General features: G+C 41.0%; 1 protein-coding gene across 1 annotated transcript; it reads right to left on the bottom strand.

Moving 5' to 3' along the window:
• Positions 1–892: 892 nt before the first annotated feature.
• On the bottom strand, positions 893–27399 carry LOC141002218 (G-protein coupled receptor 39-like). The gene is made up of 2 exons (XM_073473450.1): positions 26209–27399; positions 893–1801 (listed from the first exon to the last, which is right to left on the bottom strand). Exons 1-2 carry the CDS (start codon positions 26990–26992, stop codon positions 1308–1310), a joined length of 1278 nt encoding a protein of 425 aa, XP_073329551.1. The 5' UTR covers positions 26993–27399; the 3' UTR covers positions 893–1307.
• Positions 27400–27695: the final 296 nt, after the last annotated feature.

Genomic DNA, 27695 nt, shown 5'->3' with positions numbered 1-27695 from the left:
ACATGAATTTATGTGCCATGTTTTGTTTTCACATGTGAAAAAAAAACAATCACATATGATCATATATAATCCAAATGTGAAAATTAAAATGTCACTTGATTTTGTGCCTTGTGGTTTAAATTTCATGTGGAAATTAGTTAAAAAAGCAATCGTGAAAATGTCAAACTAACAATCAAAACTAAGAACATCTTAAACAATATCTGTTCTCTGCTCACAATACAGAGCTGAAAGAGCGTGTTGAAATATACAAACCTGTTGCAAAAATACTTTTTCCATATGATCCCATCTCTAATGACTGATGTGGAGCTGCAGTCGTGCAGCCTGTGGACTCTCCAGGATGTTTCCCCCACCGGTCACTTCAGAACGAGACTTTATGAAAATACTTTAAAGTTATTCTTTAAAAGTTTTAAAAGGTTACTGATGACATTCAGCCGCTAAATGTGCCGTGTCTCTTTCACATTACAACGCAACACGCTGCTGTTCGAAACATCTGCCCCCTCAAGTGGTTGCCAGTTTGTTGCACTAGCTAACTTTACTAAAGCTACTTTAACCTTGACATTGCTAATGCTAGCTAGCTGTGCACATATGGTAGAACTGAGCCATTTTTTTTGTACCTGTTTTTCCCGCACAAACTGGCAACTACCAAAGACCACATGATAAAACTGTGTGATATTATTGGCTCACAAACCAGTCGTCAAAGAGATAAACAAAACAATCATTTTGAAATTATTGATTCACAATCATAATAACATTTTTAAGGATAAGAGATACTTTTATTCTGCACCTTTCTACGAGCTCTGTAGATGTATTATTTTTAAGAAATGATTTGTCTACGTAAAAATGTTGATGTATGACCTTTAAGCGTTGACACATGAACTCTCCGACAACAACGTGCAGGATACCAGAACTACTTTATTTCTTATGTCAGTTAACATATTAAGGCAAAACCATCACACTCGCGCTGACCTCTAGTGGATCGGCAGGTCTATTACACGCTTCGCTGTGAGACTGAGCTGCTTTAGCGCCTCTAGTGGTCAAAAACTCCACCGGGGACCTTTAACTTTAACTCGAGCTGTGGGGACTTCATGCTTTACTGAATATTTGAGCTGCGTATGACCATTTTCTTAAGTTTAAAGTCTCTGCAGAGTCCCGTTCAGCTTGCTTTTGAGCGTGATCTATCAGTGAAATGTCTGACTCAGCACTTTGTACCGTGTTTCCTGTGTATGAGGAGTATCTCTGTTTGTTTTCTGATGGCACAGCACGAGCATCCTTTGTTTTTTTACTGTTCACTGTGTTGCATTAAATGATTATATTTCAGACTCTGATGGTTGATGTGTGTTTGTTCTGAGAGTTGAATCCGACTCTTCGGTCAGGCTCAGCGTATTTGAAGCCACTCCCGAGTCACTTTCCTGCCGAAAGGTAATAAAGGTTGGAGGTTTTTTCTCTTCTGCGGTGGTGGAGCGGTTAGCCTTGCTGCGACGGAAAGACTTCATCAGCAGGGGCTGGAGGGAGCGCCCGGAGACGGCGCGGGATTTTCGTACGTTTCGCTTGTTGACGTGTTCGATGGTGAGGTGGCACCGCAGCACCTGGACGAACACCTCCCTGAACTGTCTGGAGGAGAGATTGTAGAGGAACGGGTTGATGACGGAGCTCAGGTAGAAGAAGGAGTCGGCCACAGGGTGGAGAGTGACGTAGCTCCGGAAGTAGAAAGTAGTCCAGCGGGACTTGGGCACGGCGGCCATCATGAGACGACGGATCTGATTGGGAAGCCAGCAGACCATCAAGGATCCGACGATGAGACCTGAGGAAGAGTCAGAAACACAAGAGATTAAAGAGAGGAGGAACACTTACAGAAAAAAGATTGAGAAGATTGATACCACCCCCATGTTTCCACAAGGAATATAAAGGTAGAGCAAAAGACGGTTAGCTTAGCTTAGCATAAATACTGGAAACAAGAAGAAACAGCTAGTTTGAGTGAGTCGTAAAGGTAACAAAATCCCCCTACCATCACCTCTAGAGCTGACTAATACACAAGTAACATCTCATCTGTTTAATTTGTACAAAAACATGACTACTGTGCAAATCTTTTGAAATAAGTTTCAATGGAGCACAGCAGACGGGGCGGGACTTCACCCTCTATATAAAATGAGTAAGTCGTAGAAGTCAAGACCCCTGATGGTCACACTGATGTCAGCAGTACTTAAGACGGTTAAGTGTTTTGTGATTCAGTGTGAACTCATCTTGTGGGAGTGAAGCTGACAGACCGGATACTAACGATTATCACACAATCAATGCAAAACTGCACATTTCTGCTTCCGTCACATCATCTAACATGAAAAACGGGATGCCAAGGTCTGTTTATCTGTGACTGAACATCATTGTTCATCATCAATTATCACAACACCGGCTTCAGTTCAGGTGTTTTCTCCTCCCAGAATATTTTAATTTCATCTTTAACATGTCGTCTATGAACTCCCTGCACAATGACACCCGTCTGTTGTTGACGTCTACATCAGCTTCCTCCAGGCTGTCCTCTTCAGCATCCATCTTTGCTCAGACTGATTTAAGTGGACATCGGGCTCATCATCAGACCAGCTGATGTTTCATTCTTCACAATCTAAACAGCGTCTGCATCTTAGCTACGCTGCCACTTGAGCCCCAGTGCGTTGACCTCCAGGACGGTGTCTCTTACCGTTAAACCAGCCAGCTGACTTATCTCATGTCTGAGTCATGACTTACTCTGTGGACTAACGCATCCTCATCTCTAATCTGGTGTTTATCCGTTTCCCCTGCAGTGTTTTTAATGGGAGTTACGCTGTGACTAAACAGCCTTACAACATTCACAAGATTAGCTGTCTGGAGACATCACGTCCTGCTGTGGAAACACAGATATCAACACATTTATTTACAATACGCCGTCCAAGGCTGCTGAGGGAATTATTTCTCCCAGTGTAATCTGAGGGAAGAGAAAAGAGAGAAGCAAACACAGGCGGTAAAAATCTGTCTCCGTGTTTCCCTTCATGTCGTGTTTATTATAAGTGATAGGCACCGACAATAAGATGTTGGTTCAGGTGTTTCTACTCTGCTGGAAGCCGAGATTCTCGCTTTATTTTAATCTGAAGTGTCAGCGAGCTTTGATCACTGCAGCTCACGTCTGAGTTTGTTCTTTTCAAAGATGGAGACAGTGTTCAGTTCCCACTGACAACACCAAGGACATGCCCCCAGACACGCAGAGGAAACTGGGGGATTTTCAAAACCTGAAGTTCCTGAAGTTTAGTTTAGTTTCACCCCAAAATCAAAAATACATGTGTCTCAGTCTGATATTCGTGTGGGTATCGGCCCCACAATCAGCTGGCTCCCCCAGAAACACAACTCCATTCTCGCTCTGTCTGCTGGGTGTAAGTTGACAATGTTTGCTAACATATTAGCTGTAATACCTTGATGAGCAGACATCATGTCGCCTGTGTTTGTTTTGCCCTGAAAGCTAAATTACCAGCTCAGAAAAGCAGCTACCTGCCCCCAGGCCTACAAGCCTTCAGGGGCAACAAAGGCCACTGTGTGTGTCACTGTGTGCCAATTAGCTTGTGCTAATTTGAATATCCTACACAGCATGATGTCTGTCAAGATGCTTATTGTTGTATAACTGTTTTCTTCAGCCTGTGGAGACGAGGGAACCGGATGTACAAAAATGTTAACTGATTTCTGGGTTTTAGGACTACAGACTACACCACTCTATATGATGGAAACTAAGACTGGTAACAGCAACTAAAATAAAAACTAGCATAACTAGTGGCATTTTTCCACACAGAGATTGCAAAAGAAGAAAACAAGTCACACAGTGGCTTCCTCCAAATGCTTATTGCTTTACGACAACCAGTCTAAAACCAAAACAGGTTTGATTCCCAATTATATTTAGAGAGAAGTAAATTCTCAGATAAAAAGCTTTCATTTTTGCTTGAAAAGTGATTTAAATGAAAACTGATCATGCAAGGAAGGTGGACCCAAATGCAAGAGATGGCAGGAGACAGCACAAACAGGCAAACACAACAGACAGCTTGACAGAGACTGAACTAATCACTGGACTCAAATACTACGAGGGGACGAGGTGCAGGTGGAGAGAGGCAGGGAAACACAGATGTGAAGAAACACAGGGCAGGTAAGGAGCTGATGAGCTGGGAATACTGGGAACAGGGCTGGGCTAACGATGGTGATGCAAGGCAAGTGTGGAGGGGAAAGCAGGCTGAGAACCAGCACAGGAACACTGGAGGGAAACATAATGCACAGAAACACTGGAGGGAAACATAATGCACAGGAACACTGGAGGGAAACATAATGCACAGGAACACTGGAGGGAAACATAATGCACAGGAACACTGGAGGGAAACATAATGCACAGGAACACAGGAGGGAAACATAATGCACAGGAACACTGGAGGGAAACATAATGCACAGGAACACTGGAGGGAAACATAATGCACAGGAACACAAGAGGGAAACAATGCACAGGAACACTGGAGGGAAACATAATGCACAGAAACACAGGAGGGAAACATAATGCACAGGAACACTGGAGGGAAACATAATGCACAGGAACACTGGAGGGAAACATAATGCACAGGAACACTGGGGGGAAACATAATGCACAGGAACACTGGGGGGAAACATAATGCACAGGAACACTGGAGGGAAACATAATGCACAGGAACACTGCAGGGAAACATAATGCACAGGAACACTGGAGGGAAACATAATCCACAGGAACACAGGAGGGAAACAGAGCAAAAGACAACACAAAACTCAACTAAAAGAAGACATAAATTACAGGAACATGACAAACAACTTGCTAGATCCACTTAATTTGTTGCCGCCAATTTGAATCATTGCAAATATGGTTGGTAATATGCACCAGAAGGAGCCTTATGGATTATTTTTGGCACAGAGCTAATCACTCCAGTGCTGCTCAACATCGCAGCATTGAAAAAGTCCAGTTTTCTACACTGTATGGGCATTTGGTTTGTCATCTCGATCCTGCCTTCCTTATAAATTACACTAACTGCCCAAATGAAGATATAATCAATATCACACACTCCACTGATCCGGCTTCAATAAAACTTGGGAGGGATGATGCATTTTGGCCGTTAACTCTGGCGTTTAAAAAGATATAAAAATGTTTAAAGGCCACTAAAATGTCACAAGAGGGATTTTGCAGCTTGTAACTGATTAGCCAACAAGGCCGTCTTCATTACGAGCGGTCTGACTCTGATCAAGGGAACAGATCATGTATGAAATGGTGGCATCTTTCTTTAAGATGGATTTTTTTTTTTTTTTGTTTGGTTCTACCTGTCACGTCGGATCATTGATCACAGTCTAGGCGTTCATCTGGAAAATTGCCACCGAGTCAGCACAGATCAGTAGCGTCCTCGTAAAGAGAGAGAGTGTGCAGCTAAAGTTGTGAAAGTGTGGTTGTGTGTGTGTGTTCACTTCAGTTGAAGGTGTGTGTGAGGCCTTTATATCTTTATTATTATTGTTAATAGTATAATAATTCTACTGGAGTCATGTTGAATGTGCCTGCCTCAAAAATGCAATCTGATGTTCCCAAAGCTCACACACACACACACACACACACACACACACACACACACACACACACACACACACACACACACACACACACTGCGCCACCCCGCCACAGGCAAAATATAAACTGTCTGCTAATTAGAAAGCAATTAAACAAGATTATTGGAACAAAATAATTGTCTGTCTCTGCTGTAATTGGAGTGTGTGATGAAGCTTCTTAGTGTCCTGGTGCGGCACGCACTCGGTTAGAGGAGGGTAAGTGAGTCATTGTTCTGAGTAAACATAATTTATTTATTGTTTCAACACGTGCTGTAAAGAGAAAACCGACTAAAGAAGTCCTTATGAAGTCCTCAACGTCACCTGCAGCCATTAAAGATGCAGATTATAGTGCAAGGTTTAACTAAAGGGTTCATCTTTTCTTTCCCTTGAATACAAGAACTTCATGAAACGCAATTTTTCCCGATTTCTCCCAAAAACTTGAATAACTTCTGGCCCTTTATATGCCAACCAGGTGAATTAAATATTGTGGGGATGGTCGGACGGCTCGGGATGCTTGAGATGGAAGGAACAGGCGTACGTGGGGTTTTATAAATCTGATGAAAAGACTGTGTATGCATGTTTCCTGTGTAGTGTGAACACAGATTTCTACACCTGAATATACACAGTTTCATACTGATATTTTATATTTCAAAATATTCCTTTTTTTCCAAGTCATGGGACATTTGTGAATTAAAAGTATTGATGTTTAACTGATTAATCTTTAATAAAATGTATTTTTAAAATATCTCCTGCAGGAATCAGGTTGTGCAGCCGTCCAAACACGCTCAGATTCAACAGACTGAGACACTTAAAGCCGTCTAACAGAATGAATATTCAACATCACACGCAGACGTCAGACTTCGCAGCCAGTTCGACTCCTTCACTCGACTCTTTTGAAAGCAGGCCGTCGGCTCCAGAAATATCTCACGCCTGCACGGCTGCATAAAACCTGCACATGAATGTTCAGCAGGAGTTTTTGTGAATGCAAAATTTATTTCATAACTCAGGGAGGAACTTTTCAAATAGAGGGCAACAGCACATACCCATGCCCTTCATTTCCATGATTGGAAACGGCTCCGTAGATTCAGACTGAATCACCAACAGAAGTGAAATGTTTCCTCCAGTATTTGTGGACACGACCAGACTGAAGACTGAAACTCCTCTGCAGCCAAAACTGATGTACAGTCGCCTTGATTGCATATTGAGTTAAACTCTTTATACAATTATCAGAATGAAAAGTGTTAATGAAGGAGAAGACAAGCGTGTGATGAAATCAGTCAGATTTGTTAAATGAGTGGAAAGTTAAGGAATTAGCTTCTACGCTTCTTGATGCATGATGATCACAGATTTTACCCTCAGAAGCTGTTAGTGTCAGTCTGTCAGGACAGGATGAGCCAACTGAATGTACTTATTATTAGGCTACCTGTCCACTTGTTAGCAACCCTTGTTTTAAAACACGTAAAAGCTTTATGATTAAATTGTGGGACATTTAATGTTGTATTTCATGTCGCAGAACAAAACCTGTAAATATCTTCAGCCTGAGGGAACCAGAAGTGCTAAAATGCTGACTGATTTCAGGGTTTCAGGACTACAAACTACACCACTCTATAGAAGTCACACACAAACCCACATTTCGGCTCCCGCCGCGATGGATGAACATTAAAATCTTATTATGAATGAAGTGGGTGTGTTTATAAAGTGGTAAAAATAATGCTTTTATCACAACTATCGTACACCACCAAAGCTAAATTCAGGACACTTTGTCATGTGTTCAGGAGGAGCAGGAGGGAAAAGGACGCTGACACCGTGATAAGTTATTGAATGTGTGCCAAGAATACAAAAAGAGGAAAACTAATCGGTTTAAAGACCAAATGAGCCAGTGAGAGATAATATTTTTTAATCTGATTGGCATTAAAGGGACCAAGCTATAAAGCTTTATATTTCTTTTTCACGCCGTTCTTAATGACTTATTGTTGCATTCAGTTGTATTTTCTTGACTTGTCTATTTCAGTTTTGGGGCTCAGATACTACATAATAAACTGCAACCACTTAAAGTCTTTACTGGTGAGGGAAATGAAAATAAAAGGAAAATCAGTGGCATTAGTCACTTCAGCCGCCTCCTTATTGATCTGGTTGGATTTTCTCGTCAGACATCGGATGAAGTTGTTGAAAGTCTGTCCCGTGGATAATAAGCAACCTGTGATGAAGGCAAACACTATCAAAGCCGATGACAGCGAGTACAAATATGCCTTGAACCCACACACACTGTCAGAAGAGAGTAGACAGAAGCACCGTGGATGATTTACACCCACTGAGAGTATAAAGGAGCTTTTTGTAGACTTGAATTTTGGCACATTAACTGCATAATAATGAGTTTTTTGAGTTGCCAGATGGGTCGAATTAACCAGCAGGACAACTCCAATAGTGCCAGGTAGACATCGATGACGGGAAAAAAATTATCCTTAATTCAAATAGTCAAACATCGCCTGATTATTCTTTTAATTTTCTGGCATTAATCGTGTTGTCCCTCATGGCAAACGCCCACCTGACACAGAAGGCTGAATTAAAACCATGAAGAGTGATTGCAGATGTGTTTGTGACTGGAGGTCAATTAAGGTTTCTTCCTGCTCTCTAACAACTGTAATGAATTTACTACATCTTATCCACGAAAGCCTCTCAGACTGGGAGAATCCAAAGTCATTTATGAGTCTGTCAGACACAAATAAAGTGATTTCCTCCCTCACGGCAAATAGAGAAAGACGTGACTGTTTGTAGTGTTGGACTAAATCCAGGAGGAGTGTGAACGAATTAATTTGAAGGCTAACAGAAGATTCTCAGTCATTAAAGCATTAAATAAAAACTTGAGTAAGTCGCAGAGGAAAATTATTTATAATGGATTTATTTTAGGAGAGATTTTCTCACAGAGACATCGGCGCCGTTGATAGATAATCCGGATCTGGAGATTCATGTTTGTTATCTTGTCAACTTTAAAAAAAAAAGGATGCTAATAAATATACACAGATGTTGTCGAGCAGAGCTGCGGTCTGACAAAAGTGCACATTCTCAATTTGCATTTTAAAACAGGGGGATGGAAAAACAACATTTGACAGGATTTGAAGAAAAGTTTTTACGCTTGGCGGAGGTGTAAAAGTTGTTATATCGATAAAAACAAATTGCAGATGTGCCATGGAAACTGAATAAGCTAATAAGTCTTGACGTACGAGAATTAGCGCCACCAACTTTTCATCTCAGGTTACTCAACCTCTAATATTCAATTCATAAAACATACTGAGCGTGTAAAACCTTGCTAAAGCAGGTTGTAAGAATCCCATTTTTAACTTACGCACCTGTGATCTAAAAAATCTCAAATAAACTTAACATAGACGGCACCTGCTTTGTGATTTCCAAGTATATAGTGTCACACAAATTAGGGTTTATGCCTTTTTTTCATCACATCTGTTAGACAAGCGTGTCTAAGATCTACGCATATTTACTCAAACAGAAATTATCACCACTAGTTTCACCATACTGTGGCTTTTTTTTATGTTTTAAAGACTTTTGATCAAATCAGTCATGTAAAAATGGTGCCAAACTGTGAACTGGAGGAGCACCATTTTAATTAGTCTTTCTTTGACTTTCAGACCACCCAGGTTACACATTCATATCATAAATGGGGTTAGAAAGACTCAGGCGTTATGTCCCGTCATATTTTAGTTGCTGGGGAAGCTAAATGCTTGTAAAACATCTGCTGGTGGTGGTTTCATGATCTCATAATTAATCTCTTTATGTACGCAGATGATGTGATTATATTCTCCGCCTGCAGAGCTGGTCTACAACATCTGTTGTGTATAACCTCTCAATATGGTGCCGGCTGTAACTGACATTAGATTTAATGCTGAGCAAAGCAATGAGGTGATAATTAGCTGTATTTACAGAGCTCTGTTCAAGTGGAGGTGCTTTTGATGTGAGCAGCGAGGTCAAATATCTTATCAACGGTGTCATAAATGATGCGGTAATAGTAACATACCTGCACTTTGTACTTGTTACATGTGTCCATCTGATCACCGTCTACTCCACACTGCTTTCCAATGGTTTGGTTTGTATGTGCCAAGACTTTATAGCACTGCTGGTTAAAAGTGATTCAGTATAAATGTACCCATGTGGCAGGCAATGATGAGTATGATAAGTGAAGTATAGATGATGTTCAGTGGTCAGTAAATGGAGGACTAAAGAATGAAAAAAGACAAAAGAAAAAGGAAATAAAAGAGATTTTCTAGTGAGTTCTGAGCTCAGTCAGGATTCTCAGTCATATTTTCGACATAATAACATGTAAAGTAAATGTAAATATGCAAGAAGATATTATCGGACACCGGTTGATCAAACTGATGGAAGAATTGTCACAAAAGTTGAAAATGTTTCAATCTGTGAAGTCTGTTTGTTGGCTGTTTGGATTAGGGCATGGATACCCGACCTGAACCCCTCCGGACCTGATGGGCTGGGCCGGGTTCGGATTAAGATTTTGAAGGGTTCAGGTCGGGTTCACTCTCGTTTATTGACAAAGCCTTTCCAACTTCTTCTGGTGAAAATACACTACAAAAGTAGACCAAATTTACGTTGTACTTGAAGATATGGTGAAAAAACGTTGCGTATCGTAACCCCAGATTCTCTGAGTATGAAACTAAGTGGTAAGTCTGTTGTTGGGTGTTGTTATTTACGTGGCAACACTTTAAATGCAACACAAAGGTTATTCGTTACTTTCCAGCTCTGTATGAGAATCAGTATGTGTGTAACCCTAGATACAAAATATCTCTATATATTTCTTTATTTAATATCTATGTGGGTAGAACAAATGTCTTTTCTCGGTCATCTACACTGTAGATTCAGAACGGCTTTCGAGTTCGGATCGGGCTCTGTTGCTACCAAAGAAAATTCTCGTTCCGTCTGAACCCACCTCGAGAGTATATTCCTCTACTTTGAGATGGATCATCAACAGTGATGATGTCAGTTTCAAGTGAGGGTTGTTTTCATTCCTCCCCTTTGGAAGCAAAACATTTGAGTTTGAAACGATAAACACATAAATATAAATAAACTTCAGTTTCGCTCCACAGTTTTCAGACTGTTCATGAGAGATTTATAAACTGTGTTTGGAGCCACAATCAAAACACTCCTGGAGACTGGAGTCGAGACCACGACCAGCGTGAAAGCACTTCAGCTCTGAATACAACTTCACTGAATTTGATTGCTTTTGGTGAATTCAATTTAAGACTGCAAGTGTAGTCGTAACAGCACATCCCTGTTCAGCACACCGCCGCTCACAAGCCTGCATCAATCACATTACTGCTGGAGAGGATTCAGGACTGAAGCAGATGTTGGTTTTTACCTGATTAAATTACAGTGTACATAATACTTCATTAACTGGGTGAGAGGAGTACAGTAACACAGAGCAGGCTGAACACAATGTCACTGAATCTGCTGTGAGAAAACAACTTCATGGATGAATCTGACTCTCTGTCCTCGAGGTAAAACATGGAGGTGTCGTCTGTCAGCTATTACACCTACAGAGAATTATCACCTTCATCTCCTCAACTCAACTTTATTATTATTAATTCCATACCGGCGCTAAAACTCAGAATATCTTTGACATCTGTGACACCTCTCTGATTTTCTTTATTCAGCCTGTCTCTCGTTGAGAACATCTTGAATAAAAAAAAGCACACAGATTATCAAAATGTGCTTTTCACTGTATTCTGACACCGCTTATATGACTGCTTTCATTTGGCTGATGTGACACTTGAGTACTGAAACTTTTTCTTTAGCAGTATAATAATTCCCCACTTAAATTCTGAATGCCAGATTCATATTCTGAAAAATATTTGGCCCCATTTACACTCGTCATGTCAAGTGTAACCCTAACCCTTTGATTTATACTGTCACATACACATATTTGAGGAACTTGAACCTCAAAACTTCATCAAAAAATCTAAAATCATTAAATTTGGAGACTTGGTTTTCACTGGACAACTTCTTCAGTCCAGCGAAGAAACTGTTTGGTAACTGCCGACAAAATAAATAATTATGCACTATAGCAGTTTAGTGACAATAAGCTATTGTTTATCAGTTTAGCTATCTATAGTTAACAAACAACTATCCATAACACAAACGTGCTCTAACTCACATTTCTGCAATTGCTCGCTAGCTTACAGATAATGTACAATAAAGTAATCTTGCTGTTTGGAGCGAATAAACACAAAAGATCTCATAGTCAAACTTGTGCGAGTAACAAAAGAGAATAAATTGCTTCACTAGTGCTGACAGTGGCCAAAAAAAACCCCACGATTGCTGGTTAAAATCTGTCATGACTCAGACACAAATATTTAAGAACAAGGTTGTGTTTTAAAGAATTATTCACGTTACATTAAGTCTTTATTGACTTCTTTCCTCTCTGACTATCCCGGGAGTTATAGCAACAGGCGACCAAATGACACACAACGAGTAAACCGATTTCTCTGGTTTGAACATCGTTGAAAGTACGCAGCTCATTGTGTGATATATAACAGTGGTCTAGTTGTTTTTAGACACTTGTTTTTAGACAAATCAGAAAGAGAGACATGTCTGTCATCTGCTTACTGATGTAGTTACACTATCAGGGGAATAAAGATCACGTATAGGTCCTCGAGAGACAGATGCATTTACAACTTTTCAACATCAAACTTCCTCTCAGTCTTGAAAGCCTATTTGGAAACAGTCACACTTCACTTTGTTGAGATCATACGGTTATCTGAGCCGCCCACGATGCGCAAAGTGAGCTCAGAGGAAGTGGAGTACTTACTTCAACTCCTACTTCATGTTTTATTTTATTCAACACTGATGTGATTTCACAGATTTCTGCCTCATGTCTTCGGTTACAAAGAAAGAAAGTGTGTCTGAGTTAGCGTTCATTTGCAAAAACAGAAAGCCATTCTCAAAATAAATAATCCAGTTTGACTGGTATTCCTTTGACTATACAACTAAAAAAAACAATTCAGGAAAAGTTAAAAAAACATTGAGATATAGATTGATTGATTGATTGATTGATTGATTGATTGATACTTAACTGTCTTTTTAAATGAACCCAACTCCAGTGAATGACTGCACATTATCCTGATTCACCGTCACAAATTAACAAGCTAGCAGCACAATGACGACCACAGGTACTCATTATAATCCTGTCCGTTTAATGATGAAGTGCGTTCGAGGTTTACAAAGGTTGGGTTTGTTTAGCCGGCCATCTGTTATCTCTGCACTTTAATAACGTGACTGTACCTTCTAACCTTCTTTTGAAGGACTCATTTTTCTTTGCACAGTTTAAAGTGTTATCAGAGGTCGAAGTAATACAACCAAGTGGCTTTGAGCTGTTAATTTTATCCTGTCCGACCTCTTCACAGCTTCAGTTTGTAGACTAAATAATAATTCAGGAGTAAAAGTGATAATTGCTGTTCAGTGTCTGATGACAGGGATGTGACGGTGCTGGACACTCTGAAGAAACCTGCTGTGATCTCAGCTTATCAACCAGGTCAATTCTTGACATGTGTGTGTTATAAATGTGAACAGCTGTTAGTAAAGATGAGTTTTATCTGTGTGAGGCGTGTCACCGCTTCTGCACCGCCAACACTGTAATCATGACTGAAGCTCATTACTGCGCTGACTTATATTGTCTGCAGAACAGAAGGGTTTGGGAGGAAATCAAACAGATATCTGCACCAGAGTTTCCCAAAATCAAACACGTTGTAGCTTCAGGATTTAATGACAGACTGCTGATAGAAGATTAAGAAACTGGCAACTTGAAGGAAGCAGCAAATAAAAGTCCGATCCACATAATTAAGACCGGCAGTCAGAAATAGATTAAGGACTTTGCCAATAAAGGAGAAAACTTCACATCTCTGATCGGTGCTAAAATTATGAAGGTGTTCAGTGAAAAGCTCATTTTAATCAGCCTTTTTTGCAGAAGACATTTTAGAGATGTCACAGGAGGAAAAGCACAGGAGTAAGTGATAAGATTAATGGCTGAAGTCCATTTAGCTGCTTCAGCTTTAAGGTTCTGGTTTCGTCCATGCGGGCTCGTTAATCTCAGTACTGATTAGTTCGCTTATTAGAGCCCAAACACTGAATATCTCTCCTTTGGTCTTTGTGTCATTGTGGGGTCGTCAAATGTCGCTGAGGGAGACGCACATCAGGCACCTGCTGAGCAACATTAGCATTTATTTGAAGTCATGTTTCTGTCCACCTGAAGTCAAAATGGTTCCCTCTCTTTTTATCTGTCTTGTCTTGAGTTTGTAACTTTGAGCAGCCGCTTGTAAAGTCTCGTTATCTTGTGTTATTTTATCTTATCTCAGTATGAAGAAGTTGCTGTATATTAAAATGAACGCCTCGTGGATCATTAATGTCAAACTCATTCAACATGAGGACTTTTTCATCATCGCTGCAACACAACAAACATCACAACAAAAGAGGAAAAACAGTGCTTTTGTAACAACGCTGTGTTAGTGTGAATCATCCTTCATGCTAGGGGGCACATCCTCCACGTTTTAATTGCTTTTAAGGGTGAATGTGATAAAACATGCCAGTAAGCTTTGATTGAGGCAGCGCTCCTTGAAGCGCTGCGTCCCGCAGGACATTAAGAGGCTCCTCCAACCCCACCTGCTCGCTGCTGCGCCTGCAGCTTCACCCTCAGCAACATCCAACATGACAAAGGTCCCTCGTTAGGGAACAAAGCAATTTCCCAACTTCAGTAGTGCTGTGATGGATTCCTGAAGAGAGGCGGCTCTGCAGCGTTCGGATGTGGAGCTGAAAACTTGCTTTTAATCAGTTCTTCAATCTCTCACTCTTTCATTTTTAATTGAAAGCTTTTTGTGTCGGTGGTGCAGAAAGGTTCAGTTTGAACAATGACCGGCATCTGTTTCACCCGTGGAAACAAAACAAGCCATTTTTCCGTCACATCTGCCGGCCTGGCTCTACATCTGCCAGCAGGGATTAGCATTTCCACCACAACTGGGCTCCCTGCTCGAAGATGTGTCTTAAACCAATGACATGCTTGTCCCGATCCCTGCAGTACTATCGAAGAACAGGTTTCACTTCCTATACGCCCCGAAATTATTTATTTTCATCAACGCATTTGTGTTTCATCAACGAGTACGGTACCGGTTCCTGACATCATCACTACATACCAGCAGCACCAAGTCCTCAGTGTCTCCAGAGGTGATCTGATTTGAGATGATGCTCTAACTGTATTTATCAAAACCTGATCTTGGTTCTCAATGAGACTCACTTTGCTCCAGTTCAGTCATTACATGTATAGATATACATGTTCTGGTTAAAATTCAGTAGACACACAGGTGAATATTATTCTCATACCAGCGAGCATTAATCTCACACCCCCTGACACATTTATTTAGTGATCACTGATTTGAATTTAATCTTAAAAACAGGGCTGTTACCAGGATGTTATGAATGTGTCAGGAAAGGCTTCAGTATATCGTGAAATATTACTTCCAGGAGAGTCTGAGCCTGACGAGCCTCCCACAGAGTTGAGTTATGTGCTGCGAGTGAGCGTCGGCGCACCAGTAAGTCACACGTCTAATCCCTCTTCAAGGTTTTAGTCCTTCATGCTGTGTTGAAGCTGGGAGCATTACTGCCGTCTGCACTTCAGACGTCTGTGGAGGTTCATCAGATTAACTTCAAACGTGTCCGAATATCCGCTCGTCAAACTACTGATTCTTTTAATGAGACGTGAAGTAAAATACACTGCACCGATCAATACTTTCACATTAACAGTGGATAAAATCTGATGTTTTGAACATTGAACATTGATCAAAAATAGACTCAGCACGTCTTCTTTATGGAGCAGAGCGGAGAGAAACTTCTGGGATGTTGCTGAAGCACGAGCATCGTCTGGAACGGCCACGATCAGCTCCGGCGACCGTAACGTGACCGTAACGTGGTGGAGACGGGCCTGATGAAATCAAAACAGATCCAAATGTACAGTAAACACTGGACTTATTGTTGGGAATTGTGTCAGCGACTGTTCCCAACAGCTTAACAAAGTGTTACTACAGCATGTCGATGTTGTTTTAACAGCCAAAAATCAGCTGATACTGTTTTAGGGATCCAGTCTGTGAGAGTTTCTTCCTCCCCTGATTCAAAAATGACAAATTGTACGTGTCAATTTTCATTTTGCCAAAAACCAACAATAACTTTTACAAATGTCACCAACTTCACGTTGAGCCAAACTCTGTGTCACATGGGAGGAAAGTATCAGAATAACATTTTAAACTGATCAGCTCTCATCATGCAGACATCACTCAATCCCAGAGGCCGGTGCCAAGCGCCGGCATTGCTCCAGCATCTCCGGGTACAGTGTGGTGTTGTAAAACAGATAAGTAAACACACCCACGCAGTAAAAACCTGTGATTTCCCCACAGAGCGCTGACACAACGTGAAGCCACTCAGTCGCCCTCTCAGCCATATGCAGGATTGTCTCCCATGCGGCCCGGTGAGTGCAGACTGTCACTCGCAGGGCGGTTTGCCTTCAGCTATGCTGGCTGCCGAGGGGCCACAGGGCTCTGGAGCTTATTACTAAACTATGTAGCTGTCAATCAGAAAGAGAGGGACGATGCCGAGAGACGAGGGAGAGCTGGGGAGGAGGCACATTCGGCGAGCTGCCCGACAAATCCTCCCAGAGGTTTATTTTATATTTGATAGTAAAAGGGTTTGAAAGAGGCCACCCAAGCGCCGTAAACAGGCCGACGGGGAGTCAGGGTCTGGTCAAACACAATAAATAAGCCCCATCGATCCGGAGGAGAGAGGTTCATGGGTGGCAATTGGGCTGTCGCTGCAGTTCATGAGCTATGGCAGGTGGAAAGAGGCTGATGAGAACAGGCAAGACAGTGCAACAGTGCAAGGCGAAGAAAAGTTATGAATCCTAAACCTATTGATTCTCTTACACGTTTAGATGGCATCAGTTAATGATTTTATTATTATCATCGTCTTCACCACGCTGCCTGATCGTCTACTTTGGTTAGTGTTTTCCTGAGGATCTCCAGAAGAATTTGTAACCTTATTCGTGCCTTTCTTACTGATGTTTGTTCCTGTATGACTAATTAACGATAAGCTGTGTTTGCACTCGGCTAGTATTACAAGGGAGCATTGTAAATCAGGACTTCCCCCTGCGTGATGAGTTCTCACAGCATGAACAAATACTGAGTTTCACTCACAGTAACAGACCAAATCCTGAGTTTGTCTCTGGGTAAGAATAAAACATAATTGGGGTCTGAGTGTCTTAAAGTCTCCTGAATTTCCATTAACTTCCACTGCAGCCTTCATAATTCTCACAAGACAGAATATTGCAGACTCCAGAATTGCAAGTGTGAAGTGTTAAAGGTGGTTTGTAAGAAAAGTTGATTTTTGAGTTTCATTCTGAAACTTTTTGGGATCGTAGATCGAGTCAGCCGCCATCCCAAAGCGTCAGTTTTTTGACAAGTTAGGAATGAGACTCAACTTCTTCTTACAAATAGCACCTTTAAAGCTGCACCGATCAATATCTAAATAACAAAAAATATCAATCTAATGGTCAATAAGTTGCTGAGGTTCAGCCTGAGGTTCTGTGAGTTGGTGAGAAGTTTTCACCGAGGCACAGAGACAAACAGGTACTACAGGACAGCTGGAAGGAGACTGGATGGGAATTAAATGTGAGTTGGACGGTGGCGAAGGAAAACTGGAGGTCCTGGTTTGACATCACATGAAACGGACGTATCTATTTTCCTACATAAAGGAAGCATCAATGAGCCTTAAGGGATGAAAGCTATCAGGGGATAAGGTACATTTTTCACTCCATTATTCATGTGTCAGCTGCCTGAACATTTTATTTAAATGCCTTTTTGTTTGGTTTATTCTTTGTTGTCAGAATAAAAGGACTCTTGTTCCTTATTTACTCCAGCCTGAAGATAAATGTCACGTTCACACACAGGCTACAAAGGTTCAGGTGATATATTGGTATATATTTGACTTTTATTACAAAGCATTCAGCTCTCCAGATCCTTCTGTGTATTGTTTGATACTCGGTGATAACACCGGTGAAGACACGGGGGATTATCACTGCACACATCTTGAATAAAAAGCGTTGTAGAATAACAAAAGCGCTCCCTGATCTTTTCTTTTTTCTCGACACACACTCCACCTTTTCACATAAATTCAGCCTCGGCGAGTGCCCACATAACAAATGGTCTGCTAAAAGTCAGAGGTCACTGGCCAAAGGCTGAAGGCAGCAAAACAGAATTAATATTCATCACCCAGATGCCGGCTGCCAGTGATTGAAAAAACTATCTGAAGCAATTAACCTCCTGTCCTGGACGTGATGTGTGGGCTACTTAACGAGGATGTTCTCTGCTTTTAATTACTCTCCAAAGTCGCCGAGCCCAACCAGGATTAAAAGTTATTTCAAGGTAAAGTGGAGGAGCTGACGGGACCGCGGCCACTTGAGAGATAACCGACATCAGCGCCTACAACAGGAACGCCTGTTTTTATCCGAGCGGTGCATCAGACTGGAACTCGATGGTCTTTTCTTGTCTGCCGACTGCAATAACAATTCAATTCATAATCATATTGGAAGTCAGATCATTCTTGCAGCAGAGTAATCCAGCAGTCAATAAGGAGGAGAGGGGAAACTGTTGATGCCAGCAGACTGTGTCGTGACCCTCCGACTAATATTCAGCCAGATTTAATATTCCATTATGAAGGCGATGAAGTCCGGTATTGCCGCTTGAGTTGTTGTTTATGAGCACTGAACTGTCATGAATTATGAAGCAGATCCACATGATAATGGGGCTTTGAGGATATTATAATGCAGCCAGGCAAACAAGCAGCGGTGGAAGAAGTATTCAGATTCTTTACTTTAACTTGCAAAAGACAACTTTTTTCTTGCTTTAACTTCTCATTCTGGAGTAAAAAACACTAATGGTTGTAGAGAACTGACACCATCCATGTATAGATTGGCGTGAACCTTGCTTTCAATATTCTCTTCAGCCATTTGCTTGATTTTTCTGCAAAAAAGAAGAACGAATAACAGCACAAAGGTCAAGAGCAAGTTGAAGATAAATTTTTAAGAAGAGTTTCAATAAACTAAAAAATATCCACGAAGACTGAATATTTCAGAATGTATTAAAGGTACGAACGCTGAAATAACAGCCTAACTGTGCTGAACATGTTTCTGAGTATGTTTTCAGAATATATTAATAATTCACTCTTGTTGGAAAGTTTTTAGTGAACCTACGTTAACATAACGAGTTACCATCAACTCGAGTGACATCTTAACGTCTCTGTCCTCTCCCCTGAAACTACCACAACCGTGAATAAGACAAGATAATCCTTTATTAGTCCCACCAAATATAGAGAGCATCAATTAAATGACAGTAAAACACAGTAAAGACTCGGTGTTGTGTCGAACCACTGAACATTGACGGTCAGTTGGTGAATTCTGCATTCAACAGGCTTTGTTCCCTCTCGTCCATGTTTCCCTTGTTACAGAGTAGGTAGGTACAAGGACCGGGCAAGGACAGCGTGATCGACCCTGAAGTTGTCTTTTGTACATTTATCAGAACAACCCACGAACCACTACCAGCTTAAGACTAAGAGGACCAATATAAGAAGTGTGGAGGGCTTTTATTCCACAGTATTTCCACAATAAGCTGTTAAAACTAGAAACATCTTCATCATTTCAACAACCTGAATTGACCTGCGGGGATAATTTGAGGCCACATGAATCATCCGGCATCAAATGAAAAGAATCTCGAAGCCACCTTTAAAAAAAATACGCTGTCCTGACAATAACGGTCAAATATCCTGGTGTCACACACAGTCAGGCCTTTAAAACAAAAACCATTTCAGAAGATTCCTCGTGATGTTTTTTTTTTTTTTCTCAGCTTCTCTTTCAGCTCGTGTGTAATTCAAAAACACATTACCTCCTGTCGCTGAGGAGCTCCATCCAGTCAATCACACCACCTCCATAAACATCTTCATCAACTCACAGATTCATTACAGCCGTGTCAGCTTTCTGTTCGGGGAGTAACTGTGATTATTATATTCTCAGACTAAAATACAGCTGACGCTGGAATTAATTACTGTAAACATTAATTTGGAAAATGTTACGTATCGGCTAAATGTGTTGCAGCAGAGTTGCATTCCCACTACAGAGTGCAAACCTTCATCATCTGTAAGTGGTCCTCCAAGTTGGGAAGTAGGTGAATTCAGTACCTTTTGGCAGCTAACTTTATATTTTCAGGTTGATACTTTTATTTGGGGGTTCTTGTAGAACAGGTTTACATACTTTAATTTCCAAAAAACACATTATTTTTCTCATATGGTGCATTGCTGCAGCACCCCTTTACACACTGTCTTGAACACTAAATAATAATAATATACCGCTAAATAATTAAACATTGAAGGTTAAGTCGTGTGTTAAGACTCAAACTAACAGAACAACAAAGTTTGAGATCTTTCAACTAGTAAAAGTAATAAAACATAATATATTTTGTATAATTGATTCTCAGTCTGAACTGTTCTATATCTGAAATACCAATAAACAGACGTTAAAAAAGGTAATTAAAGGTGTTGTATTGATTTAACGAAGCTCAAACCTTCCCTACAGCTGGCTTCAGATCAAACCTTCTCTCACTGACTGACTGACAAAGGTTCACATGAACTTTCTTCATCTGACGTTGCCACTCTTAATCATCATCCTCCCACTCTTTTCCATAAATAACCATTGTCACTCGCTCTCTTTTCCCTCCTTATTATCACATCACTGTCACGGCCCTCAGCCGACCCTCCTCGTCTCCATCATGAATATATTAGTCATCATCACCATCCTCATCAGTTAACACCAGCGGATGTGAAATGTGAAAAAACAATTATGTTCTTTCAGCAATTAGGCTGCACGTGGATTGTGACTAATGGATAAAAACTCATGTTACTAGCTGGTTGTGATGCATCTGACCCTCCTCTCCTCGTCGTCTATGTGAGGTCATCAGAGCACAGAAACTAAATCTGATTCAACACATCGTCAGACACTGAACTGTGGAGGATGTTCGACTGACTGGTAATTTAATCAAAGCACAGCTGGAGTGCTCCTGAAGGAAACGGTGAAGAATTACACAGAGGAGTATGATGTGGAATAAAATGCTCACTGATTAATTATTTTGTTTATCAAGAAGAAAGACAGAAGAAGAAGAAGTTAGATGACCTAATTTGTCGGAATCGTATTAAAAGATAAACTGCAAAAGAGTAAGCAGAGAGTCGGCACGGATCCATCATTTGTTTTTCTTCAGGACGCTGCGAGGCTGATTAAACGTCTCAGTGACTCTCTGCAGCTGATACATGGCTGTCCTGAAGGACTGCAGCTCAGTTATACTCACAGCTTCAACTCAACAGTGAAGAAGATGCTTTTATCAGAGTGAAAAACATCTTCTAGAGTTGAATCTTCCAAAATTAAAAGAAAGACCTGAGATCAAATAAAACAGATTGATAAAAAAGTGTTTTATAATTGTTCTGTTGTATGTTCAAGTATCAATGTCATGACTTTAAAGTCACTTTTTAAACGTTTTCTGTAGCTGCAAACAGGATTAAATGACAAAATGAGTAATTTGATTACCCTTAAAAGCATCGCAGAGGCTTGGTCTGTAGCAACCCCAAATTTGATTTATGATTTCTTAATCAAATGAAGTCAAAATATGACTATATGTAAACATATAAAGAGGAAAAAACTGAGGGCCGAGTATTGAACCCTGTGGAACACCATAAGAAATATAATTTAAAAAACATGCCCACTGATACTTTTTGGTACATTTGAGACGTGTATAAGTATATTTTCTTCTTTTTTCCTGCTTCATTTACGCAAATAAAAATGGATCTTAATTCAGTATTCGTCTTTTTCTCAACTCCTGACTGTACTTTTGTTGGTGACACTTTATTAATGCCCTTGAAATCATTGTCAGTTAACAGGTAATAAAGTTTTTACTACACTCAACATTAAAAAGGCTATATAAGCAAAAATAATAGCATCATATACACGTTTGTTAGATTATAGGACATTTTATGAGCACTTTGATGAAACTTAAAAGAAACAAATGTTTAAGAATGTCAATAAAAACCTTATGAGTTTATCATATTTTTTTTTAATTGGATTACAAAAACTTTTATTGAGTTTAACTAACATTTTGTCATTGTTACACCTTTACTAAGCCTTTTTTGTTGCTCTATTAAGATTAACACACACTTTATAAAGCATTTACTAACAGTTTTGTAGATGCTTTTTGCAGCTTCTGGATATAAAGCCTGAGAACAATGCCTGAATAAGACAGATAAAATCAATTAAACTGTATTTTTTTACCATTAAAAGTATGCCGAATTATCTATTACCACTTCCTGGTTGCTATGTTTACATTGATGTGAAAATATGTGTCACTGGATTACTTTGATACAGAAGCAAACTTAAAAACGTGAAGATTCTTAGGCAAGTTCTGCACTTATAAGGAGGCTCTTCTTGTGATATTTCTAAGCAGGTTTACGGCTGTTTAATCATGACAGATATCAAAGATGTGACATCCTTAAGAAGTGTCACTCACATATCTTCCCCAACTTCAACTTGTCATACCTTACAGTTTAAAAAGAAAATGTAACTTTTAAAAATTATGTGTTGAATAAAAGAGTTTAGAGTTTTGACATTTTGCTTTAAAATGGAGGTTTTTGTCCTCTGTTCCACATGTATCTGCAGTCAAGATAAACTGTGTTTCAAGGCAACATGAAAACCTTGAGTATTTGTAGGTAGGAACAACAACAAAAAAGTAATAATCACATACAAGTACGTGTTTCATCGACCTTGAATCCCCATCAGCAGCCAGCAAGGTTATTAAATCAATGGCCTGGAGGTTTGAGATGGAGCTGTGAGAGTACACAATGAATTCCAACGCTGTGATTCACATCCATGTGGTCGTATTTGTATTTGGTGTTCGCTCAATGTCAGACTGATGCAACATGACATCACGAGTGACTGTATTCAAACACAGTGGTGGTGTGTGTGTCAGTAAACACACAGGATGTGTAGTGACGGCCGCTCTGGTTGCAGATAAGGACAGACAGCTACTGTTACAACGAACGCTTTCTGTTAGTGTTTTGTAAAAAAAATACCTGACTTTTGGACTAAAACATAGTAATTTCACTCTAAACATATGCTGCTTTCACTACACATGCTTCTTATATACGCCAGATTATTCAAATATCACGTCTGCTTGTTCCCTCCTCTGCAGCAGACCTCTGTGCACCACGTTAACTGTCATGTGCCCACCAATCTTAAAAACTGTGGCCAGCCATCAGCTGCAGGCGGCAGCTGTGATGTAGATGACAGGTATCAGAAAGCTGCAGGTAGCAGAGCTTCTTCTCAGCAGGCTTTCTTATTTTTTAAAAACGTTTCCCCATCTGTAGTCAGAGGCAGGTTTTCAGATGTACTACTGAACACAGAAAATAAGACAAAGAAAGTAAGAAAATAATAAATAAGAACATTCTGGTTGATAAATGTATCTGTGATTATACGCTTGCTCTTTAAACATTAACTCATGTCAGTTTAAGGAAGCTTTTTTTTTTTTCTTTTGATATTTCTTTCATATATGTTTCTTTTTTTAATATTTCCCTTGATATAATATTCAAACTTTCTGCATTAAAAGGCTGTCTATCTGTTACACCGAGTTAATTATCTGTATCTGTATCCGTACTGGGAATGGGCGACGCTTCAACTGGAAGCTATATTAAAGATTAACTAGAACAGTATTTACAGAAAAGCCTCTGAATCGAGCTTCAGATCAATGTTTTTGATCACAAGAGAAAGATAACTGTTTACAGAACAATGCATATTTTATAATTTAATACAACTGTATCTACATATCTTGACTGATGTCTTTTTAAACATTAACTTCTGCCAGTTTACGGAAGCTTTTTAGATTTTTTTTGATTTCTTATATATGTTTCTTTCCTTGAAAAATGAAGATGTCATATGTAACATTTCTGCAATAAAACAACTATCTGATTAAAACTAACTTAAATTATCCATACTAGAAGCTGCTGGGACGAACATTATGTTTTTTTAAAGCCATTTACAGAACAAGCTCTGAATTTTAGCTTCACATTCATGTTTTTGATCTTTATCAGCTTAAATAAATAAACTTCAGTCAACCAGTACAGATGCTGACGCATTTTACTCGGATGCAACTTGTTAAAAGTAGATTATCTGTACCGGATACTCGTCACAGCTGAGTACATGCTCAAACCTATTTGTTAGGTACATATTTTATTGAGTTATTGAGTTGAGTTGAGTTATTTGAGATGCAAACAAGCACCAAACTTTGGTGCTTGTTTGCATCTCAAATAACCAAAAAACAATGAGCTGAAAGAAGCTCCGCTCAGCTGGAGGTCACAGAAGACACACCTTTTATATTTGATTCATTAATACAACAAATGTTGATTTGTGCAGCTTTAAAGGTTGTAAAATAAATTCCCTTTCCGTTACAAATAAACTATTTTGACTGGGAGACATCTGAACATGAAACAGGGAGCAGCAGTGAGTTCACAGTTTCCTCCTTCGTGTCTGGAGTTCAGTTCCTGCGTCCTGCTTCTTGTCAGCGTTGTGTTTATTCATGCGGTCGCTCTCTGTGACCGCTCTGCTGTATGACTAAAGGACTTTGGGAGTTTGTCGGCTGTATGTTTTGGTGCGTCTGTTGTGAGACATGTCAGCATCTGTTAACGTCTCAGAGTCCGTCCCTTCTCGTGTCCGATGCTAGCTGACGTCCATCGGACCGAGGCGACGCTGGTGTCCTCTGGATGTCCACCTCCCCGCTGCTCTGCACTGTGTTTATCCTGCAAATTCTCTCATTAAAATTATATCTGACTTGGACAACTATCGGCAGTTTTGGCATCCGTTGTCCACCTTGAAGGGGAGTCGTTCTCTGTGAGGTCTCTTGTGAAGTTTCTCTCTGTTTCTTGTCTTTATGTTTGGTTGGAGATTTGAGTTAAAACATGGAGCTTTGATATTGTAAACAGTGGCTGCCTTATCATTATGAATGGACAGCATGAGAGAACCGAACACAGCAGTCGACAATGTTGACGAATCACGCAAAAAACAAACTTAAAGGTCCAGTGTGAAGGATTTAGTGGTATCTAGTGGTGAGGTTGCAAGTTGCAAACTTGTCTCACCCTCCCCGACAGTGGCTGCTAAAACCACAAAAAACATCATCTGGAGTCAGTGTTTGGTTTGTCCTTTCTGGGCTACTGTAAAAACATGGTGGTCCAACGTGGCCGACCCTGTGCAAGCATGGACCTATTCATTATACCTGGACACATCCATGGAGGAGAAGTCCCCTTCATTTCTATGAGAGCTGCTCAAATGATTCAATTGTCTTCTGTATAGCCTTCACATTGTGCGACCCACAGAGGGAGCGCACTAGAGATTTCTGCTGACCAAGCTGGCTAACTTCCTGTTTAGCGCCCAGCTAATTTGAAATATGTAATTATTTAATCGTGCGGCTCTTTTAGACTTTCCAAATGTTATCTGACATTTCGTGGGGGTTGTGACGCTCAAAAAAATGCATCCACCGTTTTACAGATGCTTCTTTCACAATGTAAGCTTGTGGGAAAAGGTTTTTTTAGGCCCCAGTGCATCACGTGATGATGTAATTACACAGTTTGGCCACTACGAAAACTGTCTTCGAAGCCTGGCGCTCATCCGGGGGGCCAGCGTGCAAGAGCACCCGCTCCCTCTATAGAGAGAATTTTCCAGCCCGTCCTCATCAGAAAAAAGTTTTATCAAAGTTTTGATAAAAGTGTATTTTGCAATTGTGAGCATATTCAGCATTTGAAGATTCTCCAAGAAATGACACCACAATAATCTAAAATACTGATGTAGGCACTGGTGGGTCATTTCTACTGCAGTTCAAAGGGTCAAGTACTGTGACTTACTTATTTTAAGCCAAACCACAATGTTCAGGGACGAGGGTGTGTTGAACTTCTTAGTTTCAGATGATTATGCTCCATTTCTTCCAATAGATTCATCTCAATCCTACACGCTGGATCTTTGAACAAGCAGCAGCGAGACGGTTTATCTCCACAGTTTCCGAGCACGCCCTAAACAAAAGCAGCGTGTCTCAGCGTGTACGTGTGTAAAATCAATCACTTGAACGGTCACAACATTGTGAATAAGCCTGTGTTTGTCTTTTTTACTTCCACTTGTGGCAGACAGTCAAAGTGGTTCACTTCACAGCTGGTGTAAACAGATGAAGAGGCTGAGAAACGTCCGAACATCCCGAGCAGCATCACACACACACACACACACACACACACACACACCTTCATACAAAGCGGGCCAACAATAACACTTGGTAGCATTTGTGTTGACACTTCTCGGAGACTTCCTCTCTTATGTGTGGACACGTAGATCCCAGGAGGTATTAAAGCTCAGACAGTAAACAAACAGACAGCGAGAGGGAACTTTTTTTTTGGAGATATAAAACGACAACATACCAAGAAAAATGATGGTCTGCTTCCTGGCCGTCTTGACCTTTGCACTTTCATGCTTGGAGGCTCTTTGAGTCCCGTCGTCGCCGCCGTCCGCGCATCCCAAAGGCTTCCGGAGCACGAGGATCATGGCGCGGCACATGACGGCCACGCAGATCAACACGATCATGTAGATGATGAAGGCGATGAAGATGCTGCTGCGGTACATCACCCAGCGCTCCCTCAGGTTTGTACAGAACGTCAGGTTCTGGACGGGTATGTCTGAGCGGAAGGGAATGTGCCCCTGAGTTCCCGTCGCAATAAGCAACGGCAAGGCCACGAGCACCGACACCAGCCAGGCGAAGGTGATGAGGGCCGAGGTGCGTTTCCCTCCCAGGGCTTTGAAGCGAAACGGGTGGCAGATAGCCACGTAGCGCTCGAAACTGAGCGTGGCTACGTTGAGGATGGTGGCGTAGCTGCAGGCTTCGAACAGGAAGTTGTAGATCTTACAGGAAGCGTTGCCTGAAGCGGACGAGAACGGGAACCAGATGGCGCTGTAGAGCTCGACAGGCATGCCGATGAGGAGCACCAGCAAGTCCGAGCACGCCAGGCTGACCATGTGGTTCGTCACGTTCTTCTGCAGGTAGCCGTTACGCTTCAACACCTGCGTCACTCTGATAGTGACTGAATTACCCACAATACCCGTCACCAGGATGAAGCTGTAAAACACGGTCAGGAAGATTTTGAGGGGGTAGTTGGGTTCCAGCTCGCTCCAGTCTTTCTCCTCTGTTATCTCTGGTTCCTCACTCATGGTTGCGGAGCGGTGAGCTCTGATTTTCCTGGTATTGATTCTGTGCTTTTAGCTTATCAGCTCCGCTGGGCGCAGTCGCTGTGTTCAGAGCCAAGATCCAGAGGTGAGCAAGATAACAACTCACACTGAAACTTCTCTTTCGTCTCTAATAACTCCTGATTCTTCAAGGGGAGTAATCCAGCAGGTGAGAAACCCCAAATCACAAGAGGTGAGTCATTTCAGGACACCGCACAGAAGAAAATATGAGGATTTCTTCAGCTGTTTCTTCTGTTTCCTTCAATATTTAATGTCTCGTCTCCAAAAGTCTGGTGTTTGGCTCCAAGCCTGGTCCGTCTCCTCCCATTCCTGATGGTCGACTGGGATCCCAGAGAGCTAACGAACTGTAGATCCACAGTCGGGTGGTTTCACTTCAGTCTGAGCAAAGTGTTAGCCAACACTCGACTCACTCAACTTTCCTCCTCCCACCTACGAGGGCAGGGCAGTTAAACATTAAACAGGCAGCCTGAGTGCAGCTAAATCAAACCAGCTGAGATTAACAATCACTAGTTTTGTTTGGAGATAACGGTGAAGATAAAGCTGGTGAACCTGTGTGACATTCACCTTAAACATGACAGAGAGCTGAGACATGAGAGAGGAAGACAGAGCAGTAAAAAGTGGACAAGGTAGGGAAGTTAAAAAGTTCAAACAGGAAGCCGGCTGAAAG

The sequence above is a fragment of the Pagrus major genome, chromosome 9, assembly GCF_040436345.1.
Source record: "Pagrus major chromosome 9, Pma_NU_1.0".
Classification (NCBI taxonomy): Eukaryota; Metazoa; Chordata; class Actinopteri; order Spariformes; family Sparidae; genus Pagrus; species Pagrus major.
Note: the sequence above shows the minus strand (reverse complement) of the source record. Positions and strands in the feature narration are given on the sequence as shown.

What these genes read in the sequence shown, in the direction of transcription:
- LOC141002218 (XM_073473450.1), bottom strand. Translation starts at nt 26,992, where the DNA reads ATGAGTGAGGAACCAGAGATAACAGAGGAGAAAGACTGGAGCGAGCTG. An exon ending in GCAGACCATCATTTTTCTTG is followed by an intron (nt 1,802 to 26,208) that starts GTATGTTGTCGT and finishes ACTCTTCCTCAG; the next exon opens with GTCTCATCGTCGGATCCTTG.